General features: G+C 44.2%; 1 protein-coding gene across 4 annotated transcripts in view; it reads left to right on the forward strand.

Moving 5' to 3' along the window:
* sypl2a (synaptophysin-like 2a) overlaps positions 1–22,153 on the forward strand; it is a 38,063-nt gene that overhangs the window by 3,165 nt on the left and 12,745 nt on the right. For all 4 annotated transcript variants that reach the window (XM_086291059.1, XM_086291057.1, XM_086291058.1 and 1 more), the window contains 3 exons: positions 8,881–8,996; positions 19,224–19,422; positions 19,687–19,857. In XM_086291059.1, the coding sequence (XP_086147185.1) occupies positions 8,881–8,996; positions 19,224–19,422; positions 19,687–19,857 (486 nt within the window). The remainder of the gene's footprint in view (positions 1–8,880; positions 8,997–19,223; positions 19,423–19,686; positions 19,858–22,153) is intronic.

Below are 22,153 nucleotides of genomic sequence, written 5' to 3' on the forward strand. Positions count from 1 at the left end.
GTCCTCCTCCAGAAAATCTTATGTACGCAAACGTGCGTTGCAACTTCTTATCTGGTGCGCGTTTTTTATTTTGACAGCGCATGCGCACCTGCGGACCCTGTTTATAAAGAGCAGCACCATGAGACAGCATGGCATGTTGACAGAAAGCGTATGCACAGTAACTAAGAATGTCTTCAGTAGATAAAGTAAATATTAGGGCTGCTACGATTCACTGAATAGATCGACATAAATCTGTTAATCTAGCTGGATCTTATTGTTAACACTACTGGACATCTAAGATCCACGCCTTTGTTGGAAAGGTGGATGTATTCTGTGATAGGCGGAGTTCAGTCATTCAGGAGAGGTTCAGAGCAGGGCTGGGCGATATTCAATTCAATTTTATTTATATAGCGCCAAATCACAACAAAAGTCGCCTCAAGGCGCTTCATAGATACAGAGAAAAACCCAACAATCATATGACCCCCTATGAGCAGCACTTTGGCGACAGTGGGAAGGAAAAACTCCCTTTTAACAGGAAGAAACCTCCAGCAGAACTAGGCTGCTATGAGAATAGAAATCTAATATCACGATATTTCTTTGGCTGTATCACAGTACACGATATATATCGCGATACGTTCGAATGTCAGTGTCAGTGCTGTGAAGAGCCTGAAGACCAGACTGAAACCTCTCAAGAACATCGTGTCCATTTACAAAAGATTGCAGCTGAACAAACACAATCTTTTCCCAAATCTTTGAGAGGAAGGGAAGCTCTGAGATAGGCCTGGACTCTGAGGGGACCGAGGAATCGAGAATATATATCTTAAAATGACGTCTTCATGCCATTACATCGTTCCTCCATCTGATCAAGGCACACAGGCTCAAACTGATCAAAAACAGCTGGTGAATATTTTAGAAAGGTCGTGTGAGGGCAGCTGTTTTATCTTATTGATAACAAACTGAACTGGGAAATATTCAGAGCAGAGTCAGTCATTGAAAAAAGACCCAGAGGATTGTTGGAGCTCAACAACATCAGAAAAACATGGACTCTTCTGCTGTTACAGACGGTCGCTCAGGATGGGAAACGACGTCGTCTTTCCGCTTGCAGCCGTCCTGCTCTCTCGTCTGGCTGAACGAGTGGTGTCATTTATCCACGGGTCCGGTTGTGGTTTCACACTCATAGTTTGTAAAGCAGCAACCTCATCAAGGACAGTTTTGCATTTATTATAAAAATGAGATGTACCAAAGCCGAGGGGAGATCTTACAACGTTTTTGTTGCAGATGGGTTAAACACACTACAACGATGTGTTGGAATAAGAGGTGTGAGATAAAAATATATCAAATGCAACATATTTTCAGCACGGTGGCACAGTGGTTAGCACTGTTGCTGCACAGCAAGAAGGTCCTGAGTTCGGTCGGGGTCTTTCTGTGTGGAGTTTGCATGTTCTCCTCGTGTTTGCGTGGGTTCTCTCCGGGTACTCCGGCTTCCTCCCACCGTCCAAAGACATGCAGCTTGTGGGGATAGGTTAATTGGAAAATCCAAATTGCCACTAGGTGTGAATGTACGAGTGAATGTGAGTGCGAATGGTTGTCTGTCCCTGTGTGTTGGCCCTGCGACAGACTGGCGACCTGTCCAGGGTGTACCCCGCCTCTCGCCCTATGACAGCTGGGATAGGCTCCAGCGCCCGCCGCGACCCTGAAAAGGATCAGCGGAAGCGGATGGATGGATGGATGGCAACATATTTTCATGTTTAGGACCGGTAACTGTAGAGACAGCACAATATGTATGAGCCTGTTTAGGCCCCGACACAGACAGTCTTATCAGACTGATCTCTGGCCAGCAGACTGGAGGGGCAACACGCATCAATATTAAAATCTCCAACAATTCAGGTTTATCAAAGTACGAGACCAGCTAAAAAGTGTGAAAAGTCTTGAACAAAGTCCTTGGGATATTACGGAGGTCTGTACACAGCTGCACCGAGTGTCGGGCGGGGATGCTTGCAGGGCAGCTTCTTCCTAAAACAGCCGCCACTCCACCACCACGCGCAGTCTTCCTCAGCATGTTAAGATATTCACAGTCCGAAGGTAAAAGCTGAATAAAACAGCTGGACTCACCGGCTCTCTGCCAGGTTCCCCTCACCAGCATCAGATCCAGGTCCCCGTTAGTGAAGAAGATTAGTGTTCGCGAGCGAGCATTAACAAGACTTCAGTGGCACCGAAGTGGCTGTCCGACCTGTCGGCCGTACTCCACCCGAGCTAAGACGGGTATTTGACGTGTTCTGTGGTGTGGGAGACGTTCACATGCAGCGTTTGAGACGCTCTTCATTTGTCGTGGAAGAACTTGGCGGTGTTGCCGCATCCTCCTTGATAAATGTAAATCACTGTTCCTCTGTCCTTGGAGTCTTTCTGACAGCAAACAACAAGAGTGCTGACGCTGTTTGGTCCCCTGGATGAGGAGGTGGTGTGTGTTCATGTTTATGAGCATGTGTGTCTGTGTGGCTGGAGCTTTGCCCTGTGCTTCCATGCAGGCTTTCACTGCTGAAAACCAGGCCTTTCATTAATAGATAGACCCAGCCTCAGGCCTGTGGCTCAGACCCTTACTGACCATCTATATTTGTGTTGGCTTGTGAACAAAGCTTTTTATAAAATATCTCAAACATGCTTTCAGTCTGAAAAGTGTTACAGAAGCCTTGAAATGAACGTGTTCTCGTACATCCCACGGCCACTTTCAGTCTTTGCTTCCATGTACCATGGGACGGCTGCTGTCAGCCTTAGCCGTGTCCTTTCCATGTGGAGGAGTAGCAGCTCTATCTCAGTCCCCCCAAATGACTCAACTCCTCACCCTACTGCTAACGCAGAGTCCACTCCGCCTTTCAGAGACGGGCCACTTGTAGCCGCAATGTCCTTCTAATAGTGTTAACAAAAGATGAACCTAGATGAACACATCGATGGCGTTTCTCAACAACGGTGAAGAATGGCTGCATAACGTTTAGGACGCCAAAATGTACCAGCATGGGGCATCAAATAACCCTGTACCAATGAGATTACACAACTAATAAGCCCGCCCCTCAGCGTGTTCACCACACTGTTAGCAACAGCCGGCTCATCACTACAGGCTCTGGGTCCTTTATAGTGGAGCCAGTGAGTCCACTGTTAGTTGCGAGGCCGTCACAGATGATTCTCCTTCACCGAGGACATTTCAAAGCCGTGGGTTCGGTGGTCTGGTGGGAAACAGTTGAGCGCCGAGTTTTTGGGCTGCAGGGGTTTGGCCGAGGGTCAGTCTGGTTAGCGATGCGTCAGTTAGCCTGTAAAGATAATGGCAGGGCCCACTGACCTCGTTCTCTGCTTTAGATTACATTCAACTGGGTGATATGACCCAAAATTCATTCATTCATTCATTCATTCATTCATTCATTCATCTTTAGCTGGATGGCGATATACTCATGTTTTTTAAAGCCATAAAGTAAGAACAGAGTTCTTAGTCACACTGTGTCCCAGATGTCACACTTTTATTAACATACAGCGCAGATGTACAAGAAAACATTACTCAGAATGATCAGCATTTATTAAATAATCATGCTCCATAAATGAAACAGTGCTGTTTTTGTGCATAACAAAAAGCTGTGCAGTCAAAATGTAAACTACCAGAGGCTGAGCAGAATAACAAGCAGCTGCTCTGTTCCCAGGGTCTACTGCGTGATCCTCTCTGTAACCACCGCTGAACAGGAGCCGTTTATGGCCCTTATGCACTCAGTACGGTAACATTACGCTGAAGCAGAGTACGTATCGCTCCGCGAGGCTCCTCAGCGTAATGCTCCAACAATGCATCAAGCGCTGCGGCTCCGTAGCTCAGCAAAGCTAATGTCTAAACCTGAAAGGTTTCTGAGCGCAGTGTGCCGCATAAAATCGGTTCGCGGTCAGTGAGCACAACCAGGATTCATACATAAGGCGCGCTGTCGATTTTTGAGAAAATGAAAGGATTTTAGGCGTTAGCACGGTTAGCTCGTTAACACGTTGACGCCGTGCAGCCCCACGCACGGGGCGATCCGCGGTAACTCCTTAACAGAGATTTGCCCCGTTAATGCAGTTACGGCGTTAACGTCACGCTGCAGCACTAAATGTCCAACTGTTTTCTTTTTACCGAGCAGCTCCTCTGAGGCAGCTGCCGTGTCCGTCCTGCCTGCAGGAGAAGCGAGGGGGGAGGTTCTGTTCAGTGAAGGAGAGGCGGAGTAACGCAGTGCAGAGACAAAAGAGAGGCAAACTTGCAGCTCCACAACTATAATTATAACGTAACATAGACTATATCGATATAAAGGATATTGTCACATCTCATATAAAAATATATTGATATATTTAAAAAGTCAATATATCGCCCAGCCCTACTTTCAACTAGTCACTTTTTGGCAGTGAGAAAGTAGAGCGATGAAAAGCATAAAGAGCCTGTTGGAGGACATGAATTAGTCTAAGGCTGCGTTCACACTGCAGGCGAAAGCGCATCAAATCCCAATTTTTCAAATCCGAAAATGTTTTTGACCCTATGCGACCCATCTATCCCATCATGGTGTGACAGTGTGAACGGCACAAATCCGATATTTTCAAATCCGATCTGGGTCACTTTCGTATGTGGTCCTGAATCCGGTACATATCTGATGTTTTAGAAAGCGACTGCTGTGTGAACGGTCAAGTCGCATTAAATCCGTCTTTTACGTCACTGACACAAGACAGACGCCAATTATCAGCTCCGGAGAAGCGCCCGATAAGACATCGCGAACGCATCCTGGCCATCCGGTGAGACTGCTGGGAAGACAACGTTGGAGAAACGTGAACATTTTATTTGTCCTGTATAATCTGCAGATTCTGACAGAAATCTGCAGCTATCCTTTGAAGCAGCAATAAGGATCATTATTAGGTTATTCACATTATTATGTAAATAACAAAATAACTTAAAGCAAAAATTGGGAAACGTGAAGTCCAAAGTCTTTATATTAAGGCCATCAGTCAAACATACTGCTGCTCTGGGTCTAAACAGAGCGCGTTGTGTGTGACGTCTGCTTTTGCGCATGCGGGCGCTCTGAGTGTTCACACTAGAGCGCGTTTGCTGTCGCATTTTATTTGTGGTGTGAACGAGCAGACAAAAACATCGGATTTGATCAAAAAATCGGAATTGAGCATCAAGACCTGCAGAGTGAACGTAGTCTAACATCCACTAGCTTAGCTTGTTCTGATAGTCCAAAGGTTCGTTTACGACCTGCTGAAATTGTCATTCAGAAGAAGTTGACGGCCACAGGAGTCAATTTGGACAGGTGACAGGGATGGAGGGGTGCAGGGGTGAAACAGAACTGTGCCTTCACGCCACGCTGTCCGACTTAGCTTTGAGGGTTTTCATTTGTTTTTGCTTCTGTTTGTTTGAGCCTTGTTCTACACTCAAGTCAAGACAGCAGCTGGGACCAAACTGGGAAGTGGTGGCTGTAGCTCAGGTGGTAGAGCAGGTCACATGGTGCTGTAACAGTAATGTACACTGTTCTCTAATTTAGCTGAATATCTGAGTGTTTTAGTTTGTGGTGGTTAGTGGAGTAAGAATGAGTCCTGGAACATCTCTGCTTCCTACACAGCGGGCTGAGTGCTGTTTCATGGCATTGTGGGCCTTGGAGCTGCATTCCTCTGCATGGAAGATGTTACAGTGACACCACTGAATGTCAGACTGCTGTCTATGCCACACCTTGTAAACATGAACGTGAGTTTGTCAGAGAGCCAGTGTTCGGGCTGTTTTTGCTAGCGTGACCTGCGGGGTCTGATTTTAGGTGACCTTTGACATCTATCTCCTCGATATACTACATACGAATGTAGGATTTTGTTTAAAGCGAAGTGTGGACAGGGGTCTGCCCCCGAGGCTTTATTTGGGGTGGGTCAAGCAAGGCTGAGATGAGCTGAGAAATGTAGTGGAGAACCTGATACACCTGAAAGATGAAACTCATTCCTGAAAATCCTCAGCCAGCCTAATGGCTGCGAAGTTCCTGCGTCTGTGGTTGGGGAGTTTAACTCGGTGTCTATACTGCAGCACAGAGAGCCGTTCGTTTCAAGGCTCTGCTCCTGTGTTGCAGCTCTTCTTTGCAACTGTTGTGCTGAAGTGGATCTCAGTGATTTGGCAGATAAAGAAAATCGTGTCATTGCAGGAAGGATGTACTGGAAGGAGGACGAGTGTTTATATCATAAGGTGTTACAGTTTAATAGGTGATGTAGCACGAGTAAGAGTCAGTGAGCCTGCCTGTGGGATCACTATTATTTCAGTGCAAAGCTGCTTTTGAACATATCTTGATGTAGGGTATGAACTAGAGCAGGGCGATATGGCCAAAAATATTTATCACGATATATATTTGAAAATTTGCGATAACGATATAACTGACGATATAATTGATGCGAGACAAAATACAACTCCACAACTTTACCAGCGCAAAAAGACAACCTTCCATTTATTTTCACTTAAACAAGAAGCTGGTTTTTATGTACATTAAAGCTTTATAAAAATGTAACAGTGCAAATGCAAATTCCTTGCTGAAAGTTTAACCAAAAGGCATTTCCAGTAGAAATGGGCTGACATATCCTGAGCATAACCATGTATAATATCCACTGAAGTTAAAAAGAGGTGCTTTGCAACATTAAACTGCAGTGTGCAGTACGCATTTTTCGGACCATAAGGTGCACGGGATTATAAGGCACATTAAGCGAAACAAAGCAGTCAGATAAATCAAACTTTATTAAACTCATTCTTCTTGCTTCCTCCACTTCTGTACCATTGATTCATTAATGTTGAATTCTCTGGCAGCTGCTCTATTCCCATGTTGTTGCAGTATATTAATGACTAACCTCGTATTGTGGATGGATTATCTCAGTTGTTCTCCTGACTGAAGTTTGGTCCGTTTACAGCATCCTGCCATGCGATTGCATTTGTCTCTAACCATGAAGAACCTTCACGTTAACTTTTATAAGTGGAAAAGTGTTAGTGTTCGTCCTCCAGCTTCACTGTTTATGCTATGCTAACATAGCTGTGTCGCTAGCGATCACGTAGCACATCATTATATACCAGCTAGCCCAACTTCAGTAACCCTACAAACGTCACTGCTGTTTAGTTTCCTGTCTTCATTTATGTTGGAAGTGATAGCAGAGCTGTACGTTTGAATTTTTTCAGAAATCTCTCAGTCAGAACATGCTATATCATGCTTAGGTAACTAGCGAAACTAGCGAGCTAACTTCCGCTAGCTTCCTGCTAACTTCTAACTCCTTAAATGTAATAAATTCTGTTTTCATGGATGCCTGGAAGTTAAACTTCATAGTTACACCTGGTAAAGCAGCAATGCTGATCGTTTAATTACAGATGGAAGAATTTAAACAGTTTTTAACTCTCAGTGATGCTGCAGTGTTCGTTTGACTTTGGGACCTGAAGCAGACAGAGTCTGGGACCCAGATTACTCCCAGATTGACGAGCACCTTAGTCCGACAAACACGGTAATAACGACGGCCGCTTGCATGTTCTACAAAAAATGTGCTTTGTTGTGTATCTGACGGACGAAAGCTAAACCAGTTCCACACCACTGCAGCATTTTTACAAACCAGTTCTGGTTCATCTGTTTCACTAAACGATCCGCTTTCGCCCTTCTCATTCTCCGTCACCGCCATGCTTTTTCCTCTATGTGCGCGTTTTACCCATATTCTATCGCCATATTTCATTTTCTTATCGTTGCCTGACGTTATACTGGTATTACCGTGAATGGTGTGATATGGCCCAGCCCTAGTATGAAACTAAACATGTAGTGCTTCATGTAGAAATTTGAACAATGTTGATAAAGTTTAGCTTGTAGGGTTCATGAACAAAAAGGCCCAGATCTCTGTAACATAGTGAAAAGTAACATTAGAAATAGTAGGAAGAATGATGTATTTTAGTAATATCTTGTGTTTTCTGTTACATTCTGCCAACTAGTCAGGTTAGAATTAAAACAAGTCAAAGTGTCCGGTATTCTTGATGCCACGATGTGACAGAGCACTCACTGCTGCTGCAGTGTGTGTCGGGTCATACGCTGCTCCTGGGTTTTATTGCAGAAATGCATCTTTTGTTTGTGTGGAGCTCATTACAAACTGTCAGAGAACAGGATGTATTTACATACAGACTAACAGGAGGTTAGTGCAGTGAGCCTTAAACATCCATGGTGGTGATATTGATCCATGTCAGAGGGCCCGGTGGCGCCTGTGTCCGGCAGCCTCGCCTCTGTCAGTGCGCCCCAGGGCAGCTGTGGCTACAATGTAGCTGCCATCGCCAGTGTGTGAATGTGTGTGTGAATGGGTGGATGACTGAATGTAGTGTAAAGCGCTTTGGGGTCCTATGGACTAGAAAAGCGCTATACAAATGCAGGCCATTTACCATTTACCATGTAATGCTGTTTGACAGTAACACAGTTTAATGGTGATGTTTTCATAGTGCAGTACTGCTACTTTCTCCTAAATATTCCTCCAGCACTCTCATTAACAGGAAATTGTTACTATAGAAATATTGTTTAGCAAATATATTATACAATAAAAGTAATAATATTGTAGCATACTTCAGCCAGGAAGGAGTAGGAGGAGATGCAGAAGGCTGTGAGAAAATGATGAGATGGTTTCAGTGGGTCGTGTTAAACTGGGAGGAAGATGTGCATCCATCCCTGTGTCCTCAGGGACCACAGCTGGTCCTTAACAACACATGTAGTGCTATGAAAATACGTTTTATGAATAAATGTTGACTTTGCTTGATGTCTCCTCCCATGCATCCTTATTGAACCAGATTGAAGTTCCTGTTTTTCAGATGAATGCCTCCCCCTGTGTGTGCCTGCTTCGCCTGACACATCTTTATGCCTGTTTTTCTGCCTTCAACAGGTCTTTTCAATCTTTGCCTTTGCCACCATCGGAGGTTACACTGGGACAACCCACCTCACAGTCAGCTGTCCCGACGGAGACCAACCTGTAGAGGCGTTTTTTGCCTACCCGTTCAGGTACTGAAGAGCACTGGCACTCTCCCAGTCTAGTTTCTGATGCAGTGTCCTGATAGGTCCAGTCCACACCTTTACCTCATTAGTGTAATGAATGGTACGATATGATCCACAAGCATAAACTCTGCTTTACAGATGTGTTTGAGGACTTACACAGAGGGACCACAGGTACAGCTGTTTTACTAATGTGTCCGTCCAAAGCTGAATAAATGGTCATTACAGTTCAGCTTGATGAATTGGATCATTTTCTAACCTTTGTGTCCACACTAATGTCCAAAACTACTCCAACCACCCTGCTGCTCACTTACAAAACCTTAAACACATGTCCTGATACGCCAGATCACATTGGGGTTCGTGGTACCAGCTTCACAAAGACCCATAAATGTCCACCAACTGTAAAACAGTTTCCTCTCTATTCCTGCTCATTTGTGTTTTAAATAAAACAAACAATATAACCTGCTGGAACAAGTCAGTCAGTGCACAGCTGCAGATGGTTGTACATCACTGCAGGTCATCCTCTGGAGTCAGTACATGCTAATCTCTGCATAGTTTGAATATAGATCTAATCCAGGTGATGTGGAATAACACTGTGATGTTAGCCATTCTCTGGTAGTAGCAGGCTAACATGTGGACTTCTTTAAGTTTCTTCAGGACGGGTCAGCTCTCATCTGAGAAGCTTCTTCAGTTCTAAGAGCGACTGGTGGAGAGGCCCACATTTAAGCCCTGGGACTTTCTACCAATGACCTTAATGACCTTAACCTCCTAGGACCTGGCGTCCACATGTGGACATCATATTTTGGGTTGTCTAGACCAAAATACAGAGTTTTGCTCTACAAAGGCCTGATATCCACGTACGAGACGTTATACTGCCACTGTTCTATTAAAATGAACGTCCTCACATGTGCATTTCATTTTTCTCAGAAACAAAAATCAGGTAATCCTGTGCTCTTACCTTCATCAGGTCCCAATCAGCACAAAGAGAAATGCTGTGGAAGAGTTTGGGTCTTAGGAGGTTATTGACTGATCCTGAAAACTTCACAATGTTGATCAGTTTTTGTAGCAGCAGTTTATTTAAACCATATATGAAGTTCCATACTCTACTGTGTAATGCTTTTAATTGTTAAATGTATGTTTTATAACAGAGGGGAGACGTGCATGTAATGTGGTCTGTGCATATCAGGGGGATTGGTGCACATGCATGGAGGTTCTGTAAGTGACAGGGATGCTCTGTGTAGGTTTACATGCTTGTATGCACAGAAAGGTGTTTCAAAGAGGAAAAATGTTGGATTCATAAATCGTGTTTATATCTTTGTTTATGTTTGTAGGTCATCGTACGCATTCGTAACCCTTTTGAGGCATCACTTCTCTCAATAACACAGTCACATAATAATAAAGTGCATGTTGCAGTTAGGATGTAGAAGCCAGAAGAGTGTGTGCTACTTTTATTCTAGTAGTTCTGTTGGACACAGACATGCACATGTAACATTAGGACTGTGATTCTATACCAGTGTGATCAGAATGAAATGGGAACAAATGGAAATGCTGTTGTGACACAAGAACAGATGTTAGAGTCGTCATGGGGCAAATAATTGTTTGATCACCTGCTGAATTTGTAATCAGGCACATGGTTGACTCCCTGGGTTATTACCTCCTGGGCTGCTCCGTCATCTCTGCTTCATGCAGCAGCTCTGTGAAGGATGCAACACTTGGTCCACCCATCTGTATCTGGCCTTGCAGCCTGTACCCCAGGCACTCAGTGGGCACTCAGTGGGCACTCAGTGGGCGCTGAGCCTGCTGCTGTCCTTCAGTGCCCAGCTGGTGGTGCTCAGCTTACCCAGCTAGATGTCCACCAGGCGGGAGTGGACGGCTTAGGCCTTGCACCGGTGGACAATTGCTAGCGTTTCCATGGCAATATTGTTTGTGACTCTATTTGTCACGGGGCTTTCTGCACATACCACTGGTGGGTCCACTGCCACAGATCACTGCTGTGACCCTGTCAGCCAGGGGAGGAGCCACACAGGTGTATCACATCAACCTCCTTAAAGGATGGAGAGAGGCTCCCCTCCCTCCATTGACCGTCTCACACAGCTGTGTTCTCCCCTCTGCGTGGCTGCACCTCATAGAGCCTTTTGTTACGCACCTTGTGACGGTGCGTTCATGACCCTGAACACAAAAGAAAGATGGTGCAGAAAGAAATGGCTGAAATGCTGAAGATGGAAGTAATAGACGAGTCGCACATCACCTTCCTTCACTACATAGTCCTTGTAGTGAAGGAAGTGTTGACTACTGCAGGGTACATGAAGGATCAGTGTCCTATGCCCCAGGTTGGGCACTGCACTGTTTTTCTGCTGGCAGATTGCCGTGTCTCCAGAAGGGAAAAGCGTCCTTCTCCGCTCCGTACAGCTTGGTTCGTCACGTGTGTTCGACTTTTTCAGAGCCCCAGCCACTGCAGTGCCACGTGGCCACGCAGGAGCACCTGCAGATGGATAAAACGGCAGCCATCATATCCTGCCAGCATCCCAAGGTGCCGCGGTTCTTTCGGGCTAGCTGGTTACTACCACCAGTTTGTGCTGAACTTTGCAGACCTGACCAAAAGGGTGGCCCAGATCTGGTCTAGTGGACGGAGCAGTGCCACAGGCAAAGAAGGCCCTCTGTGGGGAAGCCCTGCTTCCCTCCCATTCATTCTGCAGACGGACACCTTGAACAGAGCCTGGGGGCCATTTTGTCCCAGCAGGTAGGGTGGACCACTCTGTCATTTACATCAGCCTGTCAGAGTGGGTGCAGCACCGTTGAGTTGGAGATGACTCCGCCTCTGTTACCTCCCAGGCTGCCCATTCAGCAGGGAATGAAACCATTATTTTCCTGTGTTTTTAACTCTGTGGGGGATTTTCAGATGATCATAACCAGGGATGTGAACCATGAGGCCTGCAGGTCAGAGTCAGGCCAACAAAGTTTTCAGTGAGGCACTGGGGGCTGCTTCGGGAAAGGGCACATACGTTTTCAACTTGTAACTGTATTTTTATAGGTTTATAGTAGGGCAGGGCGATGTGGCCTAAAGTCCATACCATGGGCTAATTTGAAGCATGTGCCGTAACGATATCTATCACCATATGTTCTTGTCTTCTGTACAGCGCTCCCTCGCTATAACGTGGTTCACCTTTCGCTGTTTCGCCTTTTTTTCCTGCATGCTGTTTTTTGGGGGTTTTTTTACAGCTTATTGTGTTCTGCGTCCTGATTGGCTGTAGACCATTGTCAATCAATCGTGTGCCGTGTCTCCTGTACAGGACAGGATGCGGTCAGCTTGTCAAACGTAAATCTTCGATCCTAGCAGTGTGACTCTGAGGTGCTGCACTGTATGTTTGTACGTTTTCTCCTCAACAAACAACAATGTTGACGAATCGTTTCGCACCGTCGAAGGCTCCAGCAGGTGCCGTTGGTTTCATTCTTTAACACTGGACTTCTACGAAGGTTTGAACTGTGAGAGTTTAAACAAGAGAGAAGAGTGTGAAAATGTTCCTGCCTGTCTGAGAAAAGAGTATAACGTGTGCAGTGACGGGTTTTACAGCCTTTAAACATCTATAATAATTGTAAAAAATAAAGTTGGCTACTTCGTGGATTTCACCTATCGCGGGTTCTTTTTAGAACGTAACTCCTGCAATAAACGAGGAACCGCTGTATTTCATATTTTCCGCACTTAAAATCCTTTAATCTTCTCAAAAATTGTCAGTGCGCCTTATGTATGAATCCTGGTTGTGCTCACTGACCTCGAACCGATTTTATGTGCTACACGGCGCTCAGAAAGTGCAACTTTGCTAAGCTACGAAGCCGCACAGCCTGATGGATTGCTGGAGCATTACGGCTACCGTAGTCAGGAGCCTCGCAGAGTGATCTGGGTCCTAAACTCCGCCTCTTCAGGTCCCAAAGCCAAACGAATGCTGAGAGTTAACTGTCTAAATTCGGGGGGTCCACTAGGGGGCGCGTTATGGAGTAGACGTGCAAACCACTAGGTCCCATTTATCTGTTAAATTACTTTATGGTTCACCTATTGTGGCCCAATTCAGAGATTTCTTAAGCTCTATTAAGAAAGTCAGCATTATTTTAGCTGGTGTTCTTTCCGTCTTTTTGCCTTATCTCGAAGTGAAATGCCTCCTAAGCAGTCTGCTAAAGGAGCGCAGGCTAGCTGCTCAGAGACCGCTAGCAAAACTACCGTTGACCCAGCGACACTGCTAGCTTTCCGCGACATTGTCAAAGAAGTGATTCAAGAGGAAAATGACAACCTACGGGACGAAATTAAACGAGCCATTTCGCCCATCCAAACCACTCTTGACGAATGTACTGAGAAGTTGGGCGAACACGAGGAAGGCTTGAATAATCTGGACAAGCGGCTAGAAGTTATGGAGACATGTTTCGCAGATCTGAGTAACCAATACAAGAAGTTTCTGCTGAAAACGGACGACTTGGAGAATTGGGGAAGACGATGCAACTTGCGTATATTAGGAGTGCTGGAGGGAGCCGAACAAGGGAATCCCACTAAATTTGTTGCTGATCTGTTGCACGTTGTACTGGGTGGTCCTGGCGGTTTGGAGCAGGCTCCGATCCTGGACAGAGCTCACCGGGCGGCGGTTGCACTGCCCACGGAGGGAGGGCGACCGCGGCCGTTCATTGTTCGCATTCATTACTACCAGGAGAAGAAGCGGATACAGCGCTTAGCCAGACAGAAAGGCCGGCTGGAGTTTCAAGGGAAGCAGATCTTCATCTTTCCTGACTACAGCGCCGACCTGGCCAGACGCCGGGCTGCTTTCAGCGAGGTGAAGGGACTACTACGGAAAAAAGACGGAGTTCGCTACGGTCTTCTTTATCCTGCCCGGCTTTGGATCTCGTTTAATGGAGAAACACAGGTATTCGACTCTCCTAAAGCAGTGAAAGATTTCATTGACTCCAAGTTTGAGTCATCTCCCAAATGACATTTCATAAGAACCACCGGGACTTTCATACCATCGTGACTATATTTTTGTCAATCAATAAACGGACGATCTTTGGTTTAGCTTAGTTTCTTGTTCAATGTTCATTTAGAAATCTCAGATGTTGGTGAGTTTGCCCTTGTTTCCTGGGAGGTTAACTATATTCCAGTACTTGTCACTTAAAAGGGACTCCGGGGTCAGCTTTGATGAGAAGTGAAAAGGTCCGTTTTTCGGCTACGGGTAAATGCGACGTGGGAGTTTTTCTCTTTCCTTCTCTTAATTATTTTACTCTATTGTGTTGGACTTTGTGACTTTCTAATTTGAATATGTTTTGGACTACATGTGTGATTCATAGTTCAGATGCTTCTGCTCATGTGGGGCTGTGGTTATGAATAAGGTGATTGGGACTCTTAATAGAAGCAGGGGAGCTGTGGGAAATTGGTGTGCGTCGTTTGGGGACAACACTGAACACGGGGAGGTGGGTGGGAGGGACTTATCTACTTTTTCTCTTTTTTGTTGTATATTATTTGCTCAGATTATTGTTAACAACAACATTTCAGTGTACACCCATGATAGGATTGGTATTTGCGTTTGGAACCGCCTTTTTCATCATGTACTTATATGGTGATGACTTCTGTTGATGATACTTCAACTGCTGTGAGTAATGGCTGCCATGTTAACTTTATTAGTTGGAATGTGAAGGGATTGAACCACCTAGTGAAACAAAATAAGGTGCTCTCTCATCTTCTTTATCTTAAAGTACATGTAGCGTTTCTTCAAGAAACACACCTTAAGCATACAGATCATGCCAGATTAAGACGAAATTGGGTTGGACAAATTTTTCATTCCAAATTCAATGGTAAAGCCAAAGGTGCAGCAATTTTGATTAATAAGAATACTCCGTTTATAGTCTCTCACACAATAGCTGACCCAAATGGTCGCTATGTAGTTGTGACAGGGTCCCTGTTTAATACTTCACTTATTTTAGCAAACGTATATGCTCCGAATTGGAATGACTCAACTTTTTTCAATGACTTTCTTAATTCCCTTCCACAGATCAATACACACCAATTGATCCTTGGAGGGGACATGAATACTGTTATGGATCCAGTACTAGATCGCTCCTCAGATAAAAGACTTCCACTCCCTAAATCCTCATTAGTGTTACAGTCTTATTTACAAACCTATGGGGCTGTTGATGCGTGGCGATTTCTCTACCCCTCCACTAAACAATATTCCTTTTTTTCTGCAGTGCATCAAACGTATTCTCGTATAGACTACTTTTTTGTTGACAAAAAATTGCTTCCCAATATCAAGACTTGTAAATACAATAGCATAGTAATATCTGATCACAGTCCACTTGTTTTGGAACTCGGCTTCCTGGATGAACCCTTTGTGTACTCCTGGAGACTCAATCCTCTTTCTTTGTCAGATAAGGAGTTTGTGGAATATCTTTCCAAACAAATTGATATCTTTATAAGAACCAATATTACGCCTGGTATGGCCTATAGTACGGTTTGGGAAAGCTTAAAAGCATTCTTACGGGGCCATATTATATCATACTGTTCATATACTGTACTAGAAAACAGAAACAGAAACGTCTTTCTGAATTGATACACCTTATTTCGCAATTGGATGAGCAACACTCTACAACCCCCTCTCCAGATTTGTATAAACAAAGACTAACGTTACAAACTGAATTTAATTTAATCTCAACCCAGCTGTCAGTCTATAATTCTTAAATCTAGAGGAAGATGGTATGAACACGGAGAAAAAGCATCTAAAATTTTAGCACATCAGCTTCGTAAATCAGAAGCAACTCGTATAATCCCTAAAATTAGGACTAAATCTGGACATGTCACCACTACACCACAAAAAAAAAAAGAGAGTTTCAAAATATTCTATTCCAGTCTCTATGATTCTGAATCTTTAAACACGCCTGGACTGTTTGAGGCTTTTTTTGATGGAATGACAGTTCCGACTTTAACCTCGGCATTCAGAGGCCAATTGGAGGAGCAAATTACAGTGGAAGAAATTAAATTGGCGATTAGCTCAATGCAGAATGGCAAACCCCCGGGTCCGGATGGGTATCCGGTTGAATTTTTCAAGACCTTTAAAGTTTATCACCTTTATTACGAGACATGCTCATTGAGTCATTGGTTTCAAAATGTCTTCCCCTAACGCTTCGACAAGCGACCATCTCACTCCTATTGAAGCCAAATAAGGATCCATTAGAGTGTTCATCATATCGTCCTATATCACTCTTAAATGTAGATTTAAAAATACTGTCAAAAACACTTGCTCTCAGGCTAGAGCAATATCTACCATTGTTAATCTCTCCAGATCAGACAGGTTTCGTGAAGGGTAGGCATGGTTTTTTCAACCTGCGCAGGTTTTTAAACATATTACACACCAAGTCAACTACAACCCCTGAAATTGCCTTATTACTCGATGCTGAGAAGGCATTTGACCGGATGGAGTGGGATTATCTGTTTTATACTCTACATAAATTTGGATTCGGCCCTAATTTCATTTCATGGATTCAGTTACTTTACTCCTCACCTATGTCACGTGTTAGAACAAATTCGTTATTCTCTTCTTATTTCCCACTTCTCCGTGGTACGAGACAAGGTTGTCCCCTATCCCCTCTTCTTTTTGCATTATCAATTGAACCACTGGCGATTAAACTGCGAGCTGACAGTTGCATTAAGGGCATCTTCAGACGTGACCAGGAGCACAAAATATCCTTATATGCTGACGACCTCCTGCTGTATATGTCAGAGCCTTTATGCTCTCTTCCCCGTGCTCTTGCCATTTTTGAATGTTTTGGTAATATTTCAGGTTACAAGTTGAACCTGCATAAAAGTGAACTTCTCTGTGTCAACTCTATAGCCAGAAAGATTTCATTTTCAGGTTTTCAATTTAACGTTAAATCAGGGTATGTGACCTATCTGGGGGTTAAGGTTACCCACTCATACAAAGATCTTTATGAAAGAAACTTTGTCCCGCTGCTTAAAAATACTGAGACAGATCTTCAGAGATGGAACAATTTACCACTGTCATTAATTGGCCGCATCAATTCTATCAAAATGAACATACTTCCCAAGTTCCTTTACTTATTTCAATGTATCCCATGCTACTTACCCAATAAGTATTTTATAACACTGAATAAGCATATCTCTGCATTTATTTGGAATGGCAAAAGTCCACGAATTCGTAAAGATTTCATGCAGAGGACTAGGCCAATGGGTGGATTAGCCTTGCCAAACTTTCAGTCTTATTATTGGGCAGCAAATATTCGTAATATGCTGTACTGGATGAGTAATGTTACTACAGAGACTCCAGCTTGGCTCCAAATTGAGTCATCCAATTGTGGCGAAGTTTGCCTATCAGCTTTGTTGAGTTCAGCTCTCCCATTAGAACTATACACCTATAAACGTAACCCTTTGTTGTATGACTCGCTCAGAATCTGGGTGCAATGTAGGAAAAGGTTGGGGTTACACTTAATGTCAATTAAAGCACCTATCTGCTCAAACCATATGTTCCCACCCTCCATGATGGACTCTGCCTTTAAAATATGGGAAAGTAATGGCCTTAGAAATATCAAAGACCTTTTTGTAGATGGGATTTTTGCCTCATTCACGCAGCTCCTGAAGCAGTTTAATGTTCCTCGGCAACATTTTTTCCGCTATTTACAAATTCGTCACTTTGTAAAGAGTCGATTTCCTTCATTTCCAGAACTACCTGAGGAAACTTCTTTGGATAAAATTATTAATATAAACGTTCATAAGAGAGGGGCGATTAAAGAAATCTATGCTATACTATTAGATCTTCAATCTCCTTCTCTCTCCATCCTTAAAGCACAGTGGGAGAAAGACCTTGGGATGACTATAACAGATGAGCTCTGGCAATCTTTTCTCCAGAGGGTACACTCTTCGATATGTGCCAGGCATGGGCTCCTTCAATTCAAGGTCCTACACCGATTACATATCTCCAAGGAAAAGTTAGCCAAGTTCTATCCAGGAGCTGACCCTCTGTGTAACAGATGTAAAGCAGAAACAGGTTCGCTCCTTCATACCTTTTGGACATGCCCCAATCTTCATACCTATTGGGTGTCTATATTTAACACTCTGTCAGAGATGTATAACGTTAAATATGATCCTTCTGCTCTAACGGCTATCTTTGGGGTGATACCTCAAGACATCACTTCGAATTCTATTGCCTTTGCTTCACTTATCGCAAGGCGCCTTATACTTTTAAGATGGAAGCAGGAAGCTCCTCCCACACATGAACAGTGGCTTGCGGAGCTCATGAGGTTTTTACATTTAGAAAAGATGAGATATACACTGGCAGGTTCAACCACCAAATTTCTTAAGGCGTGGCAGCCATTCCTGATGTACATGGAAACATTTAAAATGACCACCTTATCATGACCGGATGCCATATCTCTATATCACTATCATAGTTAACTGTACACTGAATGTCCCTTATACATTTTATTTTTCTATTTGTTTGTTGTTGTTTGTTTTTCGTTGTTTTGTAGGGGTTTCTTTGGTTTGTTTGTTTGTTTTTTCCTTCTCTATTTCTGTTATCTTTTGGGGTATTGTAAATACTGAACAGCAAACTACTGTATGTTCAATGTTTTGTTGTTAACATGCTGCTGTGACTGAAAATAAAATTTATTAAAAAAAAACTGTCTAAATTCTTCCATCTGTAATAAAATGATCAGCGCTGCTGCTTTACCAGGTGTAACTATGAAGTTTAACATCCATGGAAACAGGATTTATTACATTTAACAGAGTTAGAAGTTAGCAGGAAGTTGGCTCACTAGCTTCCACCTAAACATGCTGCATTCTCTATGCTGTTTAATTATTCATTTCAATAAAGAGCTTTCATTTCTTAGCCTGTTCATCCCAAGCAGACACAGTGGAGGACTATTGGCACAATGTAGCATATCACATCAGGAGAGTTTCCATTTGTTTCCTCATTTAAAAAGAACAAGGGGGCCACACTTACAGATGTTGCACAGATGACAAATTTCTTGTAAGAAAGCTGTCAGTTTCCATACTCCAGTCCCTGTAAACTGTGTAATGGAGTGGAGCTGAAGGCTTACTCGGAGTCTCTTTTGATGAATCCTTTCTTTCCTCTTGCATTCCTTGGATAGAAGAGTAACTCAGGTGAGCAGCTGTGTTCTCTGAAGTCAAATAATAAAACCAGATGTGTTGGGAGCAGCGGGTGAATGTGCCTTCTTTCTCTCTAATTTCCTCAGGTTGGCAATGAAACCGTATTGTCTACCACCATCATGTAACGGCTCGTGCACTGAGACCTATCTGCAGGGCGACTTCTCCTCTTCAGCACAGTTCTTTGTGTGTGTTGGTGTGTTTGCCTTCCTTTATTGCACCGCCACACTCATAGTCTACCTGGGCTACCGGAGCGTCTACCTGCAGACCAGCCGTGGTCCCGTCATAGTGAGTACACGTTTTGTAGAGCAGTGAGCATGTGGGTGCTACAGACGGAAGGTTTGCTGCATGGTAACAAGACGACCAGTGTTACTGGCTTCATCTTGGAGTGGGTTTAATGGCTGATGGGTGTAAGCATCGGAGAAAGCTTTGTCCTCCTCTATGCTGCTTAAGTAAAAATGTTCACATCCTATAATCTGCAAATGTAACTCCACATCAGTGTGTCATTGAAAACTATACATGCATACATTGGTGAGCATTTGTGTTTGATAGGACCTGCTGCTGACCGCTGCCTTTGCCTTCCTCTGGCTCGTGTCCTCCTCGGCCTGGGGCAAAGGCCTGACCGACGTTAAATATGCCACTGACCCCAACCGCCTGGTGCAGTTGTGTACCAGCTGTAAAGCAGGAGAGTTTCCTTCCATGGGCAGGCTCAACGCCTCTGTGGTAAGTGTTGCTTACAAAGGCTTACATCGATGATATCAGTGATAGGGCTACGTTTACGGCAAACATGTAAAAAGCATGTTCTTGTAAGAATATGAAGCAAAAATAAGTCTGTTTTTGTACGTGAGGCTTTGCTCAACTGATGCTGATGTCGAAACATGTGCAACAAGCTGTTTGTTAAATAACTCGTTGCTGGTGCAGTAGGATGCATCGTGTACTGAATAACTGTAAGTCCTGTCCACAGGTCATGAACTCGTTCTCAACAGTCACAAATGTAACTCAACATAGCTCGTATTTTTCTACAAATATGCAGGTGCTTGTTTGTGTTATTGAACACGATGTTAGTTTTAGAAAAAAATGGTACTGAACAAAGACGAGCTTCAGATTGTGACTCTTACAGTACCATAGATCTGTGGAACAACAAACTCTCACAGTTTTTCCGGTTTGAATTTTGTAAGGCGCTCTGAGTAGGAGGCCATTCAGACCTTTAGATGGTTTGTTACAGCCTAGTGGACCAGGTCCAGTCACTGATGCTTCTTATAATTCATGTAACGTTTATACACAGGAAGAATGAACCAACAGAAAACACAATGAAGCAAGAAACTCTGGGTAGGCAGGTGTTACACAAAGATAAGGGAATGAAACCAGACGTGCACGCGGGCTGTGCAAACAGGCCAGGTTAGTTTAGCTGGATGTTCCTAGCAAACTGTTTGAAAAACCACTCAAAAATGCACATTTATCACATAGGGGAGAGACTTTACCAAAGGTTTCATTGAGTTTTGTCTTCGAGTAATGGAGTCTATGCAGAGCCTTAAACTGAATGAGCCCATACCTGGAGAGGCTCAGCACTGGCTCAGGCCCCTGTGGGAGGGGCTGCATTAACCAGCACAGTCTTTGACAAACTGGGAGATCAGATGTTTAGATTTTGGTTGCTTCAAAAAATAGAATAGAAATGGAAACTATGATTTTTAGGTTCAGCGTTAAGATCAGGGATGCACCCCCACATAAAATGTCTAATTCGATGATAACAAAAATGCGTCGGACGACAGCTCAGAGGACCCAGCTTTCTTAGAGTCCCAGGGTGGGGTGCTTGAAGCTGCTCCACCCGGGGACTCTGTCGTCCTACTGGTAGACTTCAACACTCATGTGGGCAACGACAGTTAGACCTTTAGGGTGAGACTGGGAGGAACGGCCAGCCTGACCTGAACCAGGGCGGTGTTCTGTTACTGGACTAGTGTGCAAAGCGCAGTTTGTCCATAACAAACACCATGTTTGACCGTAAGGCGGTCCCTAAGTGCACACGGCTCCAGGACACCCCAGATTTATACGTTCTGGACACTGGAGTGCAGAGAGGGGCTGAGCTGTCAGCTGATGACCAGCTGCTGATGAGTTAGATCAGGTGGTGGGGCAGGACGCCGCACAGAGCCGGCGTATAGTGAGGGTGGGTCGAATGGGTTCGTACTGTAACTGGTTCACATTGAGTACATTAATTAAAATCAAATTTAGACTGAAATAAAGTCATTTGATTATATTAATATGGCACAATGTTTAGTTAGCTTTGCACAAACACAGCTGGTAGAAATATCCTCAAAATGTAAATAAATGTAGTCCTGGAACTTTTACCATGGCCACAGAGTTCCTGTAGGTGTACTGTGTGGTTGCCCCAGCATCTTTGTACATGCCAAAAGTATTCAACCATCTCTTTCCAGATCATTGGATGAAGGTGTTGCACCTTCAACCACGTTGTATTAAAACGTGGCCTGATTCTTGCAGCATGCAGTCTTCAAACAGGTGAAGAGACGGCTCGCTCTCAGGAGTGTATGATACGATGCCACCTGTGCAACAAATCCAGCTGTGAATATTCCCTGCTACCGTCAGCTGTTAGTGGTATTATAATAAAGTGGACGCGATTGGTTCCCAATCAGCTTAGCCACAAAGCGGTAGGTCAGGTAAAATCACAGTGCAGGGTCAGCAGATGCCACCGAGCTTCATGTGGCCTGCAGACTAGCTCGAGATCAGTGTATAGAGAGCTTAATGGAATGGGTTTGGCAGTCATGGCTGAGCAGCTGCACCCTAGTCTTACATAACCAAATGCAATGCAAAGTGTTGGATGCAGTGGTGTAAAGCATGTCACCACCAGACTTTAGAGCAGTGGAGACGTGTTCTCTGGAGCTACAAGTCACATTTGTCCATCCGGCAGTCCAATGGATGAGCCTGGGTTTGGTGGCAAGTGTTTGGTAGACGTGTGAAGAATAATGCTTCAGCATACCCAGACACTTTGGAGAATTCCATGTTCCCA

The sequence above is a fragment of the Aulonocara sp. 'chitande type north' Nkhata Bay genome, linkage group LG5 (assembly GCF_057382095.1).
Source record: "Aulonocara sp. 'chitande type north' Nkhata Bay isolate Kocher_YH1m ecotype deep benthic linkage group LG5, A_spYH_male_GT1.1, whole genome shotgun sequence".
NCBI classification, from domain to species: domain Eukaryota; kingdom Metazoa; phylum Chordata; class Actinopteri; order Cichliformes; family Cichlidae; genus Aulonocara; species Aulonocara sp. 'chitande type north' Nkhata Bay.